The following is a 19,926-nucleotide window of genomic DNA, read 5'->3' as shown; positions in this document are numbered from 1 at the left end:
CACCCAGGCTCCCCTGTTAACTTAAATTTAAATAAAAAAAAGTAAATTAAAGAAATAGTCTTTTAATACGTGAATGGCATGCTGATTCTTGTAATTCCAAAGACTGGGGAGTCGCACAGATACTTAGAGTGACCTATTTTAAAGATGCTGTAACAACGGCGGCTCCCTCAGATTAACTGTTTTCTCATTCATCTTGCTCATATTTCCTCTGTTCCACTACAGCCTCCTCTTTTTTTTTTTTTTAAGATTTTATTTTTTTTTTTGACAGAGAGAGAGAGCACAAACAGAGGAGCAGCAGAGGGAGATGGAGAAGCAGGCTCCCCACTGAGCAGGGAGCCCAATGTGGGGCTTGATCCCAGCACTCCAGGATCATGATCTCAGCTATAAAGACAGAGGCTTAACATCCTGAGCTGCCCAGGTGCCCTCAGCCTCGTCTTTTTTACCCAACTAGTTTCTGACAGTAACTGCCACTCTCAGATGTTCTTTCTGCATAGGTTATAGACGTTGTGCCATGCTGGCCAGAAACAGCATTCCAGATTCAGTCTTCAGCATTCTGCATTACTTAGGTTCATTATTTGTTAGACTTTTGTCTGCCCAACATTCCTCTCACTCACCCTCTTCCTTATTAAGTAGCAATTTTTCATAGTAAAGAAACTGAGAGATGAATGAAGTTAAATGTCCCACTTTTCCAAAGCAGGAAGTGGAGGTAGGAGCAAGGGTTAGGGGAGAGTGGGCACATAAAAACCAGCTTTTCGGGTTGCCTGGCTGGCTCAGTCGGTGGAGCATGCGACTCGAGCTTGGAGTCATGAGTTCGAACTGCATTTCGGTGTAGAGATTATTTAAAAATAAAATCTTTAAAAGAAAAAAAAAGAAGCTTTTCTGCCCAGTCACCTTGTGACTGAATTTGATTCTCACCTGGTCCATGTTTAAGTTTTAATTATGATAATTACTTTTTTTTTTGAACTCTTACTGTATACCAGTCACTGTGCTATGAACTTTATATTCATTATTTCATTTAATCTCTTCCAACAACCTTATGTTGTGGACAATGTTATCTTATTTTACAAAGAGGGAAACTAATGCTTGCGTAATAGAGTGGAGGTGGGATTGAGCCCACACCCTCTAACTTCAGAGCCTTATAACTCCTTTACCAATTCACTTCCCATTTATTCCCGAGCCAGAGGTAAGTTTCAACTAGTCATTGGTGCCTGTATCCTATTTTCAGTACTGCCTAGATCTTTCCTTGGGTTCTTTCCTTTCTCAAGTTCCCACCAAGTCTCTGGATGCAGTTAGAGAAAACTGGCGGTCCAGAAACGACCTCCAGAGAAACTGAAATTTCCACATTTGTGGCATGTCTTTAAAACTCTACTGTGATATTACAGCCAACCACACATTCTCCCTTGCTCAGTTCCTTTTCACTCAACAGTCATTTACTGCTTGTGCCTCCTATTTTCTGGGTACTGCTCAGTGCTATGAACACAAGGAAGAATATGACCTGGACTCTGCCTTCTTGGAACTTTATGGTCCTTTCCAACCTTATTACTGCTTTGCCTTTACTCTTAACTTGTAGTCAGTCTTTGCTTTTCTTTGCCCTTCTAAACTAGAGCTTACTTGAGACTTGAGGGCATTTTTTTTTTTTTTAAGATTTATTTATTTGAGAGAGAGAGAGTGTGAGCTGGGGGAGGGACAGAGTGAGACAGAGGGAGAGAATCTCAAGCAGACTCCTCACTGAGTTGGAGCCCAACGGGGCTGCATCTCACAACCCTGAGATCATGACCTGAGCTGCAATCAAGAGTCAGATGCTTAACCGACTAAGCCACCCAAGTGCCCCTTGAGGGAATTGTTAATGAGACTTCCTTCTTGGCCCAATTGTCACTGGCTTTGTGACATTTATCTTTTCCTCCCATTTTAATGATCATCATCAGTAATCATTTATGTATAGTTTTTCATTTTAATTTAAAATTTATATTTTAAATTATTTTTACACATAAATATAACCTGTTGGTTAAAAAGGCTTCAAATATAACGTAAGTGTGTATGCTAAAAAATAAAAATTACCCTTACCTGGTCAGTACCACTTACTGTTTTTCTTCTTCTTCGTTTTATAGCTTTGAGATTTAAATGATATACAATAAACTGCACACATTTAAAGTGTGCACTGCGATAAGTTTTGACATATGTATATACACCCATGAAACCATCAACATGAGGTAGTGAACATGTCCTCCTCCCTTCCCTTTTCACCCCCATAAACTCCACACCTCTCAGGCACCTATAAATCTGCTTTTGTCACTATAGATTCATTTTACTTTATAGACTTTTATATCAATGGAATGGGATAGTATGTAATTTACTGGGTTCAGATTTCTTACTTTTATTTATTTATTTATTTATTTTTATATTTTTAAAGATTTTATTTATTTGAGAGAGAGACAGTGGGAGAGAACATGAGAGGGGAGAAGGTCAGAGGGAGAAGCAGGCTCCCCACGGAGCTGGGAGCCCAATGTGGGACTTGATCCCAGGACTCCAGGACCATGACCTGAGCTGAAAGCAGTTGCCTAATCAACTGAGCCACCTAGGAGCCTGGGTCCAGATTTTTTAGTCAGCGTAATTATTTTGAGATTTATCCACTGTTGCATATTTCCTTTTTGTAGCTGAGTAATTAGTCTGTTGTATGAATACCATAATTTGTTTTATCCCTTCAACTGCTAATGGGTATTTGTGTAAAAGTTTTGTGTTGACATATGGTTTCATTTCTTTTGTTTTAAATACCTAGGAGTGGAATAGCTAGATCATATGATAGGTACATGTTTACTTAAGAAACTACCTCAGTGTCTTCCAAAGTGGTTGTACCGTTTCACATTCCCACCAGCACTGCATGGGTATTCCAGTTGCTCTTCATTTTTGCCATCATTTGGTACTGAAAGTCCTTAATTTTAGACATTCTAATAGATGTCTAGTACATCTTATTGTTTTTATTTGCATTTCCCTAAAGATCTTGATCTTTTCATGTACTTATTTTCCATCTGTATATCTTTAGTGAATTGTCTGTTTTATTCTTTCTCTATTTTTTAAATTGGGTTATTATTGTGTTTTGAGAGATTTAAAAAAAATCTAAACATGGGGTGGGTGGCTCAGTCAGTTGAACATCATACTCTTGATTTTGGGTGGGGCTGTGATCTCCGGTTTTTGGGATCAAGCCCTATGTTGGGCTCCACAGTCAGTGTGGAGTATGCTTGGCATTCTCTCCCTCTCCCTTTGCCTCTCCCTCCTCTAAGATAAGTATATAAATCTTTAAAAAAAATCTAAACACAAATCTTTCTTAGGTATATGCACTGCAATCTATGACTTGTCTTTTTTTTTTAAGATTTTTATTTATTTATTTGACAGAGAGAGAGAGAGAGAGAGATCACAAGTAGGCAGAGAGAGAGGGGGAAGCAGGCTCCCTGCTGACCAGAGATCCCCATGCGGGGCTTGATCCAAGGATCTTGAGATCATGACCTGAGTCGAAGGCAGAGGCTTAATCCACTCATCCAGCCAGGAGCCCCTATGACTTGTCTTTTCATTCTCTTAACTGTCTTAGAAAGAGTTCAAGATAGGGCACCTGGGTGGCTCAGTTAGTTGGACATCTGCCTTCAGCTCAGGTCATGGTCCCAGGGTCCTGGGATCAAGCCTCTCACTGGGGTCCCTGCTCAATGGGGAGTCTGCTCCCTCTCCCACTGTGCCTCCCACTCGTGTTCTCGCACGCTCTGTTCTCTCTCAAATAAATAAATAAATAAATAAATAATCTTTTTTTAAAAAAGCGCAAGATTTTGATTTTAAGAAGTCTAATTAATTGGGGAGACTGGGTGGCTTTGTGGTCACTTGGCTCAGGTCATTATCTCAGAGTCCTGGGATCAAGGCCTGCATCAGTCTACCTGTTCAGTGGGGAGCCTGCTTCTCCCTCTCCCTCTGCCCTTGCGTGTGTTCTCTCTCTTGCTCACTCTCTCTTAAATAAATAAATAAAATCTTAAAAAATAGAAGTTTAATCAATTTTTAATTTTATAGATTATGCTTTGGTGTCATGTCTAAGAAAACTTTACTTAACAGAAGGTCACAAAGGTTTTCTTCTATGAATTCTTCCAGATATTTTATAGATTTTTTTAAAAGATTTGTTTATTCGAGAGAGAGAATGAGAGAGAGAAAGCATGAGAGGAGAGAAGTTGGAGGGAGAAGCAGACTCTCCGCTGAGCAGGGAGCCCGATGTGGGACTCAATCCTGGGACTCCAGGATCATGACCTAAGGCAAAGGCAGTTGTTAACCAACCAAGCCACCCATGCACCCTATAGATTTGGTTTTACATTAAGGTTTATGATCCATCTTAAGTCAATTTTATATATACTAAAAGGTATTAATCCAAATTTATTTGTATGTGTGTATCCAGATGTTCATGCTTCCTTTGTTGAAAACACTATTTTTGCTCTACCAAATTGCCTTTGCATCTACTTTGTACAAAATCAGTCATGCATTGTATTCGTTAACTGGGACTGCCTAACAAAGTACCATAAACCTGTGGCTTTAAACAATCTAAATTTATTCTGTCGCAGTTCCAAAGTCTGAAATCAAGGTATCCATAGGCAACACTTCCTTCGGATGCTGTAGGGGAGAATCCTTTCTTGTTTCTTCTGGCTTTTGGTGACTCCAGACATTCTTTGGTTTGTGGCAGCATAACTTTTATCTCTGCCTCTATGTTTACCTGGCCTTCTCCCCAGATAGTTCTCAAGTATCTTCCCCTCTTCTTTTCTTCTTTCTATTTTTAAATTGAAGTATAGTTGAGAGGCACCTGGGTAGCTCAGTCAGTTAAGTGTCTGCCTTCAGCTCAGGTCATGATCCCAGGGTCCTGGGATTGAGTCCTGCATTGGGCTCCTTGCTCAGTGGGATCCTGCTTCTTCCTCTGCCTGCTGCTCCCCCTGCTTGTGCTTTCTCTCTCTTTGTGTCAAATGAATAAATAAAGTCTTAAAAAAATTGAAATATAGTTGATATACAATATATCAGTTTCAGGTGTGCAACATAGTGATTCAACATTTATATATATTATGAAATGCTTATCCTAAGTGTAGTTATCATTTGTCACTATGCAAAATTATTTCAATATTATTGACCATATTCTCTGTGTTGTACTTTACATTCCCATGACTTATTTGTAACTGAAAGTTTGTACCTCTTCATCCCCTTCAGCTGTTTCTCCCATCTCTGTCCCTTTTCTCCCACAACCATCACCAATTTGTTCTCTGTATTTATGAGTCTGTTTTTATCTTGGTTTTTTTTTGTAGATTCCACATATGACATCATATATTATTATTATTAGTGCTTCCTAGACATTTTCTATTAATATCCAGACTTTTTAAAATATAAATGGGATTTGTAGCTCACTGTGTTTATTTAACAGTATATTTTGGATATCTTTCCATATCAGTGCATAAAGATCTATTACATTCCTTTTAAATGGCTGTATAGTATTCCAATCTGTGAATATACTATAAATATTTAGTCTTTTATTGGCAGGTATTTGATATACAGTGGTGAAGTAAATGTCCTTTTATATGTACCCAAATTGAGTATATTTGTAACATAAATTCTGAGAAGTGGAACTGTTGGAGCTATTAAAATGTTTGCTAGATATAATCAATTATCCTTTGAAAAAGTTGTGCGAAGAACTTAACATGTTTCTTCTTCCTGTTTTCTCACCTTCTGGACAACACTGAGCATGATAAATCTTAATCTTTGTTCATTTGATAGATTTTAAAAAACAATTATCTTCTTTTAATATATATTTCTTCAATTATGAGTGAATTAGAGCATTTTGATATTTTTCTTTTTTTTTTTAAGATATTATTTATTTATTTATTTATTTGACAGACAGAGATCACAAGTAGGCGAGAGGCAGGCAGAGAGAGAGGAGGAAGCAGGCTCCCTGCTGAGCAGAGAGCCCGATGCGGGGATCGATCCCAGCACCCTGGGATCATGACCTGAGCCGAAGGCAGAGGCTTTAACCCACTGAGCCACCCAGGCACCCCGAGCATTTTGATATTTTTATTAGACATTTTACTTTTCTGTGAATTACATGCATTTTTTTTTTTTGCTTCCTTTTCTTTTTCAAGATTTTATTTATTTGAGAGAGAGAGAGAGAGTGAGCATGAGTAAGCGGGGGAGGGGGACAAAGGAGAGGGATAAGTATGCTCCCTGCTGAGCAGGGAGCCCTACTTGGGGCTTGATTCCAGGACCCTGGGATCCTGACCTGAGCCAAAGGCAGATGCTTAACTGAGCCAACAAGACACCTTTGCTGCTGCTTCTGCTTCTTCTTCTTCTCCTTCTTCTTCTTTTTTTTTTTTTTTTTAACATATTTGGAGGAGTTCTTTTAATGTAAAGGAAGTTAGTCCTTTGTCTTCCAGCATATGGGTGCTTCCCCCGCCCTCATAGTTACTAGTTTGTAAATTACAGACCTTCAGATTGGCTAGTCCAACCTGCTTACTTTCTACATGAGGAAACTGAAGTTCAGATAGTGTTAGTGTCTCTCTATCTCTCTCCTTTTTAAAAATTTTTAAAAAAATTTTCTTGAGCATGTAGCTAGATGGTAGTGGACGTGAAACCAACATCAAGTCTCCCTACTTCCAGTTTGGTGCTTTGGTGCCTTTTCTAATATACCATGCTATTTTTAAGGCTTACTCCTTTCTCTCTTCCACAGTTGTTTTTTACCACTAGATCTTGCCACAACCAGATGTTTCATGGTAAACTTAGAATTTTACCAGCCTGGTATCAAAGTTAGAGAGGCTACAGGGTTGTACAGGAACCCAGGAGACTTCACAGGTATTGGATTGTTCCTAATGCATGAGTAACTAAACTAGTTTCTCAATATGGCAGTTGTGGTATTTTCATTTGTTTAAAAAAAATGTGTTTTGTTTCATAGGTTCATGGGTGTGTGTGTACATCAAGGACAGTTGCATGCGCTTACAGAGGTAAGACTTAAGTAAGCCTACTGAAGTGGCTTCTCTGCCTTAGTTTCAGCATTTTGGGTTCCATAGTGATTGTTGTTTGTATAATGCATTGATATTTATGCAAAAATAGCAGTGTTAACAGTGCTTTCTTCTCTTGCCTGGGGACAATGGCTGTATTTCTTAATATTCTTGGATTCCCTCATAATACTTCATGAGTACTCTGAGAATATGAGTGCTCAAATATTATATTGATTCTTGCTGCCTGGATGACCCCTTCCTAGGCTAAGGGATGGCATCACTTGGTTGTAGACTCTTTCATGGCAACAAACATAAATGTTTGGTGTCCTGATCTAGAATTCCACTGTCACTGCTGTAGTGTCCTGATTGGTCTTATTACTAATTGGAATTAGTTTACCTCTCCAGTCTCATTTCATTTTCAGCCTCTTCTAAGCAGGTAATATGTGACAGTCACTACTTAGCCTCTGAAGACAGAGAATCCTTTCTAGAACAAAGTCTTCCTAAATTCAGGTACTGAGCTGTCAGCTTCAGAATTTGCTTGGGTGCTTCTTAGAAACACAGATCCCTGAAATCTAGTTTGGTAGGTTTTCATCGGGTCCATGTGCATTTTTAAAAGCTCCCCAGATTATTCAAATGAGCATCTAGATTTGAGAATCTATGCACTAGAAAGTGTTCACAATTTTCCTTGGGAATTAAGTACCAAAATACAAAGTAAAGAAACTTAGGAAGGAAAACTGTTTTACAGGATTTGTGAATGTTCATTTCCTGATGGCTTGGTGCCTCGTTTTAGTCATTAATATCTAATGATGGAAGGTCCTATATGCTTCACTCTTTGTCTCTTTTTTCAGTTACTGAGGGCATCAGAATGTGGAATGTGTGTAGCTCTGTCCTGCCTTTTTTTTTTTTTAAGATTTTATTTAAAAGATTTTATTTATTTGTGTGTGAGAGAGAGAGAGATCACAAGTAGGCAGGCAAAGAGAGAGGGGGGAAGCAGGCTCCCTGCTGATCAGAAAGCCCGATGCAGTGCAGAGAGCCCGAGGCAGGGCTCCATCCCAGGACCCTGAGACCATGACCCGAGCTGAAGGCAGAGGCTTAACCCACCCAGCCACCCAGGCACCCTCTGTCCTGCCTCTTTTATGGAAAGTCAAAGAAGGCAGAATAATGAGGTAATTAAGAGCATGACCTCTGACGTCTTGATTGCCTAGGTTTGAATTTCTCTGTGTCTCAGTGTTGTCGTCTATAAAATGGGAATAATAATAATAGTATCTGCCCCAGGGAGTCTAGAGAGAGAAGAAGACCAGTGTCTGAGCCCTAGAGTATTTCAATTTTAAAAGCCAAAGGAGAAAGGCATTTTGAGAGGGAGTAGCTAGTGAGTTAGGAAAAAAACCAAGAGAATTGTATTGGCCTGGAATGGAAAGGCGTTTCAAGGAGGAGGGAGTAAGTAATTATGGCAGATCTTGCTGATAAAATGATGATTTCACAGGGATTTTGTAAAATGCTTATTTGGCACAGTGCCTGGCATGTAGTAATTCATTAATACATTTTAACTATTACAGCTTTTGTTACTAACATTGACTTGTCCTTCCTGAATTCCTTGAATTGTCAATGTTTTTCATTTGGTATTTAATATTGCTTTTCAGTACTGCTGTTAATGTTATTAAAATTTTTAACAACTTTTTATTGAAGTATGACATAAAAAAAGCACACGTATGATACATGTATAGCTCACTAAATTTTTACAAATGAACACACCCATAACCAGCATTCCAGATCAAAAAAACATTTTCTATGTATTTCTTTTCTCAGAAGTGAGTCTATAAATTCTTCAAAGACAAAACTCTCTCCTTCTCTGAAGCTTTCTATCTGCCAGAGCTCTGACACTAATAATTTTTAAAATATTTGTTATACTTCTTTGTTATATCATTGTTCTCTGAAATGTAAGTTTATTGGAAGGGCTTGTATGTTGGTTTTGCTGACAAAGAAGAAAATGCTTTAAAATCTGTAATCGTGTTGCAGATTCAGATTTGGGGTGTAATGGGAGTGGCAGACTTGAATGATCTTAATGCAGCATTCTTTTTTTTTTTTTTAAAGATTTTATTTATTTATTTGACAGACAGAGATCACAAGCAAGCAGAGAGGTAGGCAGAGAGAGAGAGAGAGAGAGGAGGAAGCAGGCTCCCCGCCGAGCAGAGGGCCGGACGTGGGGCTCGATCCCAGGACCCTGGGACCATGACCTGAGCCTAAGGCAGAGGCTTTAACCCACTGAGCCACCCAGGCGCCCCTTAATGCAGCATTCTTTGTCCATGTTGTACTTAAATAATATTTTCTGTTGTTTGTTGTCTTATTCATATTCATAGCCATATATAAAATATAGTGCCTATTTTGTGAAAGAGTGTGTATTTCCAGTATCATTGATGGATATTGGCATAGCTTATAACATAAATAATTTTTACTACGATGTTAATAGGCTGATGGTCATGCAGCCCAAATATCCAAATGCTTATGGTTATTTTCAGAAGGGGATCAGCAAAGGCCATCATGGCATAGATCTCTGGGGAATCCTGTGTTTATCCCATAATTTGACTTGGCAGCACAGCTCTTGGTTTCACTAAGGATTAGAAAAATAAATTACTAATAACATCTAGCATAGCCCTGGGAACTTAGATGACATTTAGTAGATTTTTCTGACTGGTGGAATGCTGCTCTTTATAATAATGTGAATACCATGTCTTATTTCTCTTAAAATACTTTGTCAATAATTACAGCAGAAAAACATAGCTCTTGTTAGTGCCTATAAAGTACTGATAGTATTAGGAATAGTATTTCTCAGGTACAGTAGTGATCTGGACTTTTCTGGGCTTGAACCATTTCCGTGAGTCTTCTTTAAAATTATAGACATTGGGGGCACCTGGGTGACTCAGTCAGTTAAGTGTCTGCTTTTAGCTCAGGTCATGATCCCAGTGTCCTGGGATCAAGCCCCACGTGAGGCTCCCTGCTCAGTGGGGAGCTTGCTTCTCCCCCTCCCTCTGCCCCCTCCCTTGCACTCTCTTTCTCTTTATCTCAAATAAATAAATAAAATCTTTTAAAAATTAATTAAAAAATAAAATTATAGGCTTTAAGGTGCCTGGGTGGCTCAGTCAGTTAAGTGTCTGCCTTCGGCTTAGGTTGTGATCCTGGAGTCATGGGATCAAGCCCCTGTCCTCCAAGCCTTTGTATCACATGTGCTCTACACATAGGCCTTGGGATGAGCAGTGCTCTGAATTTGGGGGGAAAAGGCCAGCGTCTTCAGTGGTTTATGTCTGTCTGCCTGCCTGCTTAGCTGGGAGTCTGTTTCTCCTTCTACCCCACCCCCTGCTTATGTGCATACTCTCTCTCTCTCAAATAAGTAAATAAAGTCTTTGAAAAAATAATGAAATTGTAGGCATTAATTGAACTTGAAACAGACAGGTACTACTAACTACTACAGATAGTTTCACCTGTAGTTAAGTATAGACTTCTGAGGTTTTTTTTTTTTTAAAGATTTTATTTATTTTTTTGATAGAGACAGAGTTCACAAGTAGGCAGAGAGGCAGGCAGAGAGGGAAGGAAGCAGGCTCCCTGCTGAGCAGAGAGCCTGATTCGGAGCTCGATCCCAGTACCCTGGGATCGTGACCTGAGCCTAAGGCAGAGGCTTTAACCCACTGAGCCACCCAGGTGCCCCAACTTCTGAGTTTTTAAGCAAATGAGTTATTTGTTAAAGAGAAAAGTTTGATAAAAGATCAAATAAAACCTTTTAAGTTTATAAGGTGAATTAAGAATCCATATTGTATCGAGTAGAAATGCTCTATAAGTATGTCTTTGACTCAGGAAACCCTAACGTTGTCTTTCATTTGGTCAAGAGTATCAAGGAAGTGAAAATCTTCAGTTTTTAAAGACAGAAAATATAACCCTATATATTAGTTAGCAATTGCTATGTACTATCCAACCACAAAACCTCAAAAGCAGACAGTAATAAACATTTATTTCTTGTATACCTGCAGGGCTGAGCTGAGCTGAGCCCAGCTGGACAGCTCTGCTAGTCTCACTTGGGCTCATTCATGCATCTGGCAGGTCAACTGGTAGTCTGATCTAGGTTGGGCTTTGCTGGGACAGCCTTGCTTCAGCTGCTTCTGACCCTTCTGCGATCAACAGACTAGCCTGGATGTGATGATACCAGAATAGCAAGAGTAGGCCAGCCATTTGCACAAGTGCTTTTCATGATTCTGCTTATATTCACATTTGCTTGCCCAGCATCTCCACTGGACAAAAGAAGTCACACACCTGAGTCCACATTGGGAGCATACTGCAAAGTTGTATGTTAAAGGCATCGATTCCATAATGGGTGAGGAATCAGAACCACTGTTGCAATCTCCCATATCCTATAAATATCCCAATTAAAAAATCATAATTGTTTATCTTTTCTACCCTACTTGAGGGCAAAAGCTTTCTCCCATTATAAAAATCATAGCTACCAGTTAGTTATTAAATACCTACTGTGGGCTAAGTGTTATGCTTGGTGCTTTATATATTAGCTATAATTCTCACAATTCTGTAATCGTATTTTCTCCATTTTATTTCATTTTATTTTATTTTTTTAAAGATTTTATTTATTTATTTGACAGAGAGAGGTCACAAGTAGGCCGAGAGGCAGGAAGAGAGAGAAGGGGAAGCAGGCTTCCCGCTGAGCAGAGAGCCCGATGCGGGCCTTGATCCCAGGACCCCGAGATCATGACCCAAGCCAAAAGCAGAGGCTTAACCCACTGAGCCACCTAGGCGCCCCAATTTTCTCCATTTTATAGATGAGAAATCTATGCTTAGAAAAATTAAGGGAATTTCCAAAGAAGGATTTGGATCCAGATTCATTTGACTTCAAAGTCTATACCCTTTCCATTATAACATACTGTCCTTAAATGACCTATGTATTCCCCACAGTGTTAATAAGCTCTTATATATATTCTCCACAGATTCTTATATGTATAGCATGTGTAGTATTTGTAGAATTTGATTTGACTATTTTTATATTTTGGGTTACTTAGAAAAAAATACTTCCTGGTTATTGGATATACGAGAATGTGTTTAGTTGCAAGTAACAGAAAATAGTCAAAAGACCTTAAAATGACGAAATGACTAATATAACTGGAATTCTGGTAGCTTATTAGGTTAAGGTTGCTTTAATTCAGCAGCTAAATAGATGTTATTCAGAGACCTCATGTCTTTCCATCTCTTTGGTCTGTCTTTACATTGTCAACTTCATCCTAAGGGGGCTGTCATTTTACTCAAAAAGTAGCTGCCACCAACTTAACATGTTATATGTTTTCTCTTCCATATCTAAGATGGAGGGGTGGAGTGTTGTCAAAGACAAGAGAGAGAGATGCTTTGAGACAGATTATGTGTCATCTCATAATGTCTTCTTTTTAAGCTTGTTAAGAAAGGCACAAAGAGCGAAATATCCTCATAATCAAATAGTTCAGGGATCCTCTCTGTGCAGAACCTTTCAGTGCCTAGAAGATTGGAAATTTGGGAAATGAGTGGGATATAAGGTTGTTGGGTAGGGATCTCAAGTGACAATACTCTCTGGTCAAAGAATCAGCAAAAGAATTGCTTTGCAGATGTTTTGAGGTCTCTCTTGCCTTCTCTACCATGGAGAAACTATGCTTTTTTCCCCCCACTATTCCAGTAAGAATCACTTAGCTATAGACACAGCAGTGAGGTCATTCATTCTGTTTACAGCAAAGTCACTTCAGTCAGGCAGGTACTTGGTAGTACAAGAAACACTCTTAGCTCATGAGCGAATGATTCAGCCCTACAGGTGGCTGAAAAGAACTTTTTATTCACATAGTCCTCATCCTCTTCTCACTCACCGTTTCCACCCCCCCCGTACACCTTCTTGGTTTTTTAAGGAATAGTTACTTGGGAAATTCCTTGTTTATGTGGGTTGGTATGTGTTGTTTCTGAGTTGTTTTTTTGTCAGACTTATAAGAAGCCTTATATAATCAGAGAGCTTATAATGAAAGGAAACTCTGTCGGTTCAGTGACCAGACTCATGCATTATTTATAAAAATGAGCAGCCAGACCCCGATTCTAGTTTCTTGGTGTGCTATGATATTGCTGTTAGTTGTGCCTGCTTCTTTTTTTTTGCTTCTGTGTGGCCCAGTACAGAATATTCTCTTGGCCTTATTTACCTTGAGCCAGAAGCAATATTGTCTGGGGCCTGCCTTGAGTTAACTTTTGCAGCATAGCCATACTATCTTTCAAGCATGGGGTGGCTTTGAGGAGACTAGTTCTATCACATAATAGTGAAAAGGACACTCCAGATGTACCAACAATGATTGCCCCTGTGACTCAAGACTTCTAAAGGAATGGTGAGGGTAGGAGAAATGACAGGCTGTAAATTAGCATCTGCAAGAGAGGAAAGAGAATCACTTTACATATACCATTTTGAGTGAATCTCCTGTAGGCTAGGCAATCTGCTAGGCTCTGGGCTTATCAGGATAAAAAGAAGCCTATTCCCCTATTTATTGCTGTATAACAAACTACCCTAAAATTTAGTGATTTAAAACAATCATTTTATTTTGCTTGTGATTTTGTAGGTCGGGAATTTGGAAGGGCTTTCCTGGGTCTCTTATCCACATGTGTCGGCTAGAGGACCCACTTCCAGGATGGCTGCTGCATTCGCATGCCTGGTGCCGTGGTGAATGAGGGTGGCTTGGCCCCTCTCTTTCACTGCGTGGTGTCTCATTCTCTAGGTCATCTCTATATGTCTTGAGTTTCCCATAGCGTGGTGATCTCAGGATAGTTGGACTTTGTATATGGTGACTAGAAAGAGGTATAGGCTACCCAAGTGGGAGCTGAAAGACTTCTTACGACTTACCTTTGAAGTTTCAGAACGTCACTTGTGCTCATTCTCTTGGTCAGGTCTGATTCACAGGGAGGGGAATTATTAGACTCTACATCACTGACCATTTTTACTCCACTGCCATGTCTTTCATGAACTCAGTATTTAGTTACTGGGGTAGTAAGAAATTTCTTACTATGTTCTTCCTTAAAAGCTGTTTTTATTTTTATTTTTTTAACAGATTTTATTTATTTATTGGACAGACAGAGATCACAAGTAGGCAGAGAGAGAGAGGAAGGGAAGCAGGCTCCCCACTGAGCAGAGAGCCCGATGCAGGGCTCGACCCCAGGACCCCAGGATCATTACCTGAGCCGAAGGCAGAGGCTTTAACCCACTGAGCCACCTAGGTGCCCCTAAAAGCTGTTTTTAAATATCCAGCCATGACTCCATGATATTATCTCTTACATCTCCATGTATATTAATAGTTGTTACTCATTGTAGTTCATATTCTTTTTTCCTGTCAACTCCTGTTTTCCACTCAGTCACTTGACTAATATTTCAAATACAGCATACCTCAGTTAGGTCACTCTCTTCAATCTTACCATTTTCTATTGTTAGAATACTTATTCCTCCAAATAAAAACTACAGAAATGGTTTTTACATTTTTCCATCTCTTGAATTTAATCAGTTCCCAATCCTTCTATTTTCTTTGTGATATCTTTCTGATTCTTCTTTCTCTGCATTCTTGCCATAATGTTATTCTATGTCTAGATTCCTACAAAGACTTTGGCTGGTTTTCCTGACTCCAGTCTTTCTTTGCTTTAGTTTGCTATATCACTACTCAAATAATCCATTAGGCATACTTTGGTAATGTGATGCTTCTGTTTAAAAACTTCTGTTTGGGGGCTCCTGGATGGCATATTTGGTTGGGCATCTGACTCTTGATTTTACTCAGGTCATGATCTCAAGGTTGTGAGATTGAGCCCTGTTTGGCACTCCGTGCTTAATGTGGAGTCGGCTTGAATTTCTTTCTCCCTTTGCCCCTCTCCCCCTGTCTGCACCTACTTCTCTCTCTTTCCCCGTCTCTCTCAAAAATAAATAAATAAATCTTTAAAAAAATTCTTAAAAACTTCTGTTTAGCATTCAAAACTCTATTTGATTTCAGAATATACATCTTAAAAGCTAGTTAGGTGGGTCTTTATGCGGTCTTCTACACATGCTGGCTTTAGATGTGCCTTCTAGGACCTAGGATGCCCTTATCTCTCTTCTTCCTCCCACTTTCCAAGTTATGTCAAATCCCAGGCTCTCTAATGGAGCTCAGTCTCCCAAATAAGGCCAAGGATGATACTTCGTGTGGTTGGGCCCATAGTATATGTTTAGGATGTTTATAGTTGTTTATAGTTGGTTGTTTAGTGTAGACCCAGCTCTCAGAAAGCTGAATTAGCCCCAGTGGAAAGAGCTTGAGTCAGAAATAGTGTGAAGTGTCACATCTCAAGTCCTTTCACAATTAGAAGTTTATTTCATTTATACTTATAAAAGGAGCTAAAAACATTCCTATAAACACCTGGTGGCATCTTTACTTTTGAAAAAGGTAGCTTTTATTTAATTTTTTGGTTTGGTCATTTAGTAATAAAAATATTTCTAAATAAATTGTGGTACATGTTTTCTGCCCTTACATTTAGTAACTCCCTATGACATTTGAGAAACAAGAATTTGAGGATGGCACTCTAACCCACAAATAATAGAAGAGTTCATTTGGTTTACCTTATTCTTAAAGCAGTTTTCCCCTGACTTGCTAGCTTGCTTCTGGCGCATTTACTCATTCAAAAAATATTTATTGGGCTTCCACTATGTATCTAGCACTATTCTAGGCATTGGGAATATAATAACAAACAAATAAAAATCTCTGCCCTCTGAAACTTACATTGTGATCAGCAGAGGGGTGGGTAGGAGAGTTAGACTACATAGGAACCAAATTGTAATATATGTGGTTTAAGTGTGTGGGGTTTGCAATTTCAATGTGTGGACAGAGAAGTTCTCACCGAAGAAGCAAAAATTAAGGAGGTAGGGGAACTCACTATATGAGTATCTGGGGAAAGAGTGTTCTAGGAAGTGGGAACAGCATGTCCACAGACATGGAGGCAGAAATGTTCCTGGAGTGGTTAAGAACTCCAAGGAGGGTGACGTGGCTGCAGTGGTGAGAGCAAAAAAGATAGTAGATGGGGGGCAGAGAGGAAATGCAGGCCAGATCACACATTGTTGTAGACCATTGTAAGAACTTCAGCTTTTACTCAGGCTGAATTGTGAAGTCTTTGGGGGTTTTTTGAGTAGGGCTATGACATGATGTGACTTATCTTTTAAAAAGATAACTCTGGCTACTGTGAGTTGGAGAGACTGAAAAGGAGGCAAGGGTGAAAGCAGGAGGACTAGTTAAGAGACAGTTGCAGTTGAGTTTGTGCAATAAATAGAGACTATGCAAAAAGGCTGAGAGATAATGGTAACTTGGACCAGAGTGCTGCTGGTGATTCTGGATCAATTTTGAGAGTAAACTAGGCTTTCTTAATGCATTAAGTGTGGAGTGTGAGAAGACAAAAGGAGTCAAGGTTAACTCCGAGGTTTTTGGTCAGAACACCTGAAGGATAGAGTTGCTATTAATTGAGGTGGGGAAGACTACAGGATGTATAAGATGGGAGAGGACTGAGAGGTCAGTTTTGAACAGGTTGAGTTTGAAGTATTTATTGGACAAACAAGTGGAGATAACTTCATAGATCATGGGGATTCCAAGGAGTATTCTGAGTGATGATACCTTACTTGTTCAGATCCTGTTTATCACTTTTTTCATTAGAAAACATTTCATTGATTTGGAAGGAGGCATTTTTCAACTGCTGTATTACTTCCTGAGTAATAATAGTGAAAAAATCATTAATTAAGTTGATTCCTTCCTTCCTTTCTCCCTCCCTCCCTTCCTCCCTCCCTTCTTTCCTTCCTTCTTTCCATCTCTACACCAAGGATGGGGCTCAAACTCCAAATCCTGAGATCAAAAGTCACATGTTCTACCAACTGAGCCAGCCAGGCACCTCCTGTTAGGGTTTTGATTTTTTTTTTTTTTTTAGATTTTTATTTATTTGACAGAGAGAGACAAAGCAAGAGAGGGAACACAAGCAGTCGGAGAGGGAGAGGGAAAAGCAGGCCTCCCGAGGAGCAGGAAGCCCGATGTGGGGCTCTATCCCAAGACCCTAGGATCATGACCTGAGTGGAAGACAGACACTCAACCAACGGAGCCACCCAGGTGCCCCCAGGCACTTTTTAACTAAATGTTTTCTATGTGTCAGGCCTTGGTAAATTTTTCCCCCCTCTCTCTCCGTATTGTCTAGTTATCACACAATACCATGAAATAGGTAGTGTTTCCCCCATTTTACAGATGAAGAATCTGGAGGCTGAGAAAGAAATTAATTTAAGGTCTTTTTAGCTAAGAAATGGAGCTGGAATTTGAAATCAAGTTTTGGCTGACTATAATCTTTGTTTACTAGACTTTAAGCTCCTTGGAACTGGTTATTTTATTACTAATGAGTCTTCAGCAACTGGCACATAAAAGCATGCAGTAAATACTAGTTGGGTGAATGAATAAATGGATGAATGAATGAATACTGCTTCCCACACTTGAACTTAAAGCGTTAATCTGGTTGCCACAAAGACATTTGCCTCTTCCAACGTGGTTTTGGGCATCCATCTGATGCATCTTTTCTCAGTGTTGGTAGTGATAGGACAGAAGGAGGATTTAGAAAAATGCTTTAGGAGATTTCTAGCTAATCTTTCTCCTAATCCTCTCTGTGACTATGATACTAGTGTGGCAACTGAATTCATAGAGGTCTTTTTGAGTTTACTCTTAACTGGTTTCTTTTTTTTTTCTTTCTTTCTTTTTTTAAAAGATTTTATTTATTTATTTGACAGAGAGACACACAACAAGAGACACACAACAAGACACACAACAACACACACACAAGCAGGGGGAATGGGAGAGGAAGAAGCAGGCTTCTCGCTGAGCAGGGACCCCAATGTGGGGCTCGATCCCAGGACCCTGGGATCATGCATGACCTGAGCTGAAGGCAGACTCTTAACTACCGAGCTACCCAGGTGCCCCCTCTAAACCAGTTTCTAACAGAAGTTTCGACAAGTGTGCTTTTTAATTTTTTTTACTAACATATAATGTATTATTAGCCCCAGAGTTGTGTACAAGTCTGTGAATCGCCAGGTTGACAAGTGTGCTTTTCTTAACTTGATAAGTGGTATCATTCACAGAAATTGGGTCTGTGTAGCCCCTTGAGAGCTAGCTGTTCCTACTTTGGATCCTGTAGAAGAATGGAAGGATAGTGGAAGGAGGGTGGTCTCGCAGTTTACCTCTTATACATTCCTGCTACTCAAGGGCATTTCAGCATTCCTACACCAGATACATCATTGCTGTCTGCACTTTCTGTGTTTACTTGTTTTTTATGTTGGTCTTTTCTTGTTATCATGGTCACCATTATTTGCTTATATAGTAAATTCTTACATCAGTCATTTCCAAAGAGAATCATAAGCATTTATTTCCTTAACACTCTCATTTTAGCACATTTCACCTTCCTATAGTAATTGTTTATGTTTATTTTCTACTCAACAAATAATTAAGCAGAAAAAGAAACTAGTTTTTGAAGGTGGCAGAACAATGTGTAACACAAATAGCTGCTTTAATAAATGTTAAAGTAATAACTTATAAAAGTATTACTGTGCTTAGCTTTTCTACTATTTAGCTGATTGTTCTCTTTTCCTTCATTCCCAACCTCTCCTACTTTCTGTCTTATCAATCACCATGTCCTTTCCACTTCACCTTCTTCCTATCTTGAATCCATTCACCTTGCACCAGTTCCTTCTGCCACCATCTTGCAATAACCTTTTAACTAGTCTGTCTTCTTCTCCCCTTAAATCCATACTACCCATGTTGCCAGCCAAGTGGTCCTTTTAAAGTACAAATCTATATTTTAACCATCTTAGCCATTTTTAAGTGTACAGTTCAATAGTTAATATTAAATATGTTCACGTTGTGCAATGGAGCTCCAGATTTTTTTCATCTTTTAGTTTCTGTTTCTATGATTTTGACTGCTCCAGGTACCTCAAAGATGTGAAATCATACAGCATTTTGTCTTTTTGTGACAGGCTTATTTCACTTAGCACAATGTCCTAAAGGTTCATCCATGTTGTAACATGTGACAGGATTGCCCTCCTTTTTAAGGTTGAAAAATACTCCATCGTAAATACATACCACATTTTACTTATCCACTCATCTGTTGATGAACATAAATGCAGTGGGTTGTTGTTGTTGTTGTTGTTTTTGGAGCACAGTGTTTGATACAAATCTAATTTTGTTTCTCCTTGCATCAACCCTTCTGTGGCTCTTCATTGCCCTCAGGGTCAAGTCAAAACATCTGATCTTAACTCGTGCTTGTCTGTGTGGCCTCATTGCTCGCTTCTCTGACTTCTTTGCTGCTGTCTCAGTTGTGTACTACAGTTATACTGAACCTTTTCAGTTCCACAAATGGATGTGACCTACTTCTACTTCTGGGCCTATGTACCAGCTCTTCTCTCTGCCTAGAGCACAACCTCTCCATCTCCCATTGGCCTGGCCAACTCCTACTTATTTTCTCTTGGAAGCCCTTTCTGATATCCTAAGGCTAGGTACCCCTCCTATTTAATTCTATATTACAATAGTATTTATCATTGATTTTTATTCACTGTTTGTATATATAGGTTACAAATTCCTTAAGGGCAAGGATCATTCTATTTACATTGATATCAGTTGGGTCCTAGTATAGTGCCTGAGAAATGATAGCTGCTTATCATTTTTATTGTGAATAATCAGTGGCATTTTCTGGCTCAAAACCTTCAGTGATTTCTTCATTGATGGGTTTTATAACCTTAGTTGCTTACCAGAATTGCTTAGGAGCTTTTTAGAAAGTGCAGATGCCAGGACCTCCCGCAAGACCCACCGGATTAAAGTCTTGGGAGAGGTCCAGGCATCTGTATTTAAAAACTTTATTAATTTATAAA

The 19,926-nt window shown here is 39.2% G+C and overlaps 1 protein-coding gene across 4 annotated transcripts in view; it reads left to right on the top strand.

Annotated features, from left to right (window-relative positions):
* The window catches only part of TESK2 (testis associated actin remodelling kinase 2), a 138,305-nt gene that overhangs the window by 94,649 nt on the left and 23,730 nt on the right, over positions 1-19,926 (top strand). For all 4 annotated transcript variants that reach the window (XM_032877620.1, XM_032877623.1, XM_032877622.1 and 1 more), the window contains one exon: positions 6,947-6,995. In XM_032877620.1, coding sequence (XP_032733511.1) covers positions 6,947-6,995 — 49 coding nt within the window. The remainder of the gene's footprint in view (positions 1-6,946; positions 6,996-19,926) is intronic.

Source organism: Lontra canadensis, unplaced genomic scaffold, assembly GCF_010015895.1.
Source record: "Lontra canadensis isolate GAN:19392208 unplaced genomic scaffold, GSC_riverotter_1.0 scaffold60, whole genome shotgun sequence".
Taxonomy (NCBI): domain Eukaryota; kingdom Metazoa; phylum Chordata; class Mammalia; order Carnivora; family Mustelidae; genus Lontra; species Lontra canadensis.
Note: the sequence above shows the minus strand (reverse complement) of the source record. Positions and strands in the feature narration are given on the sequence as shown.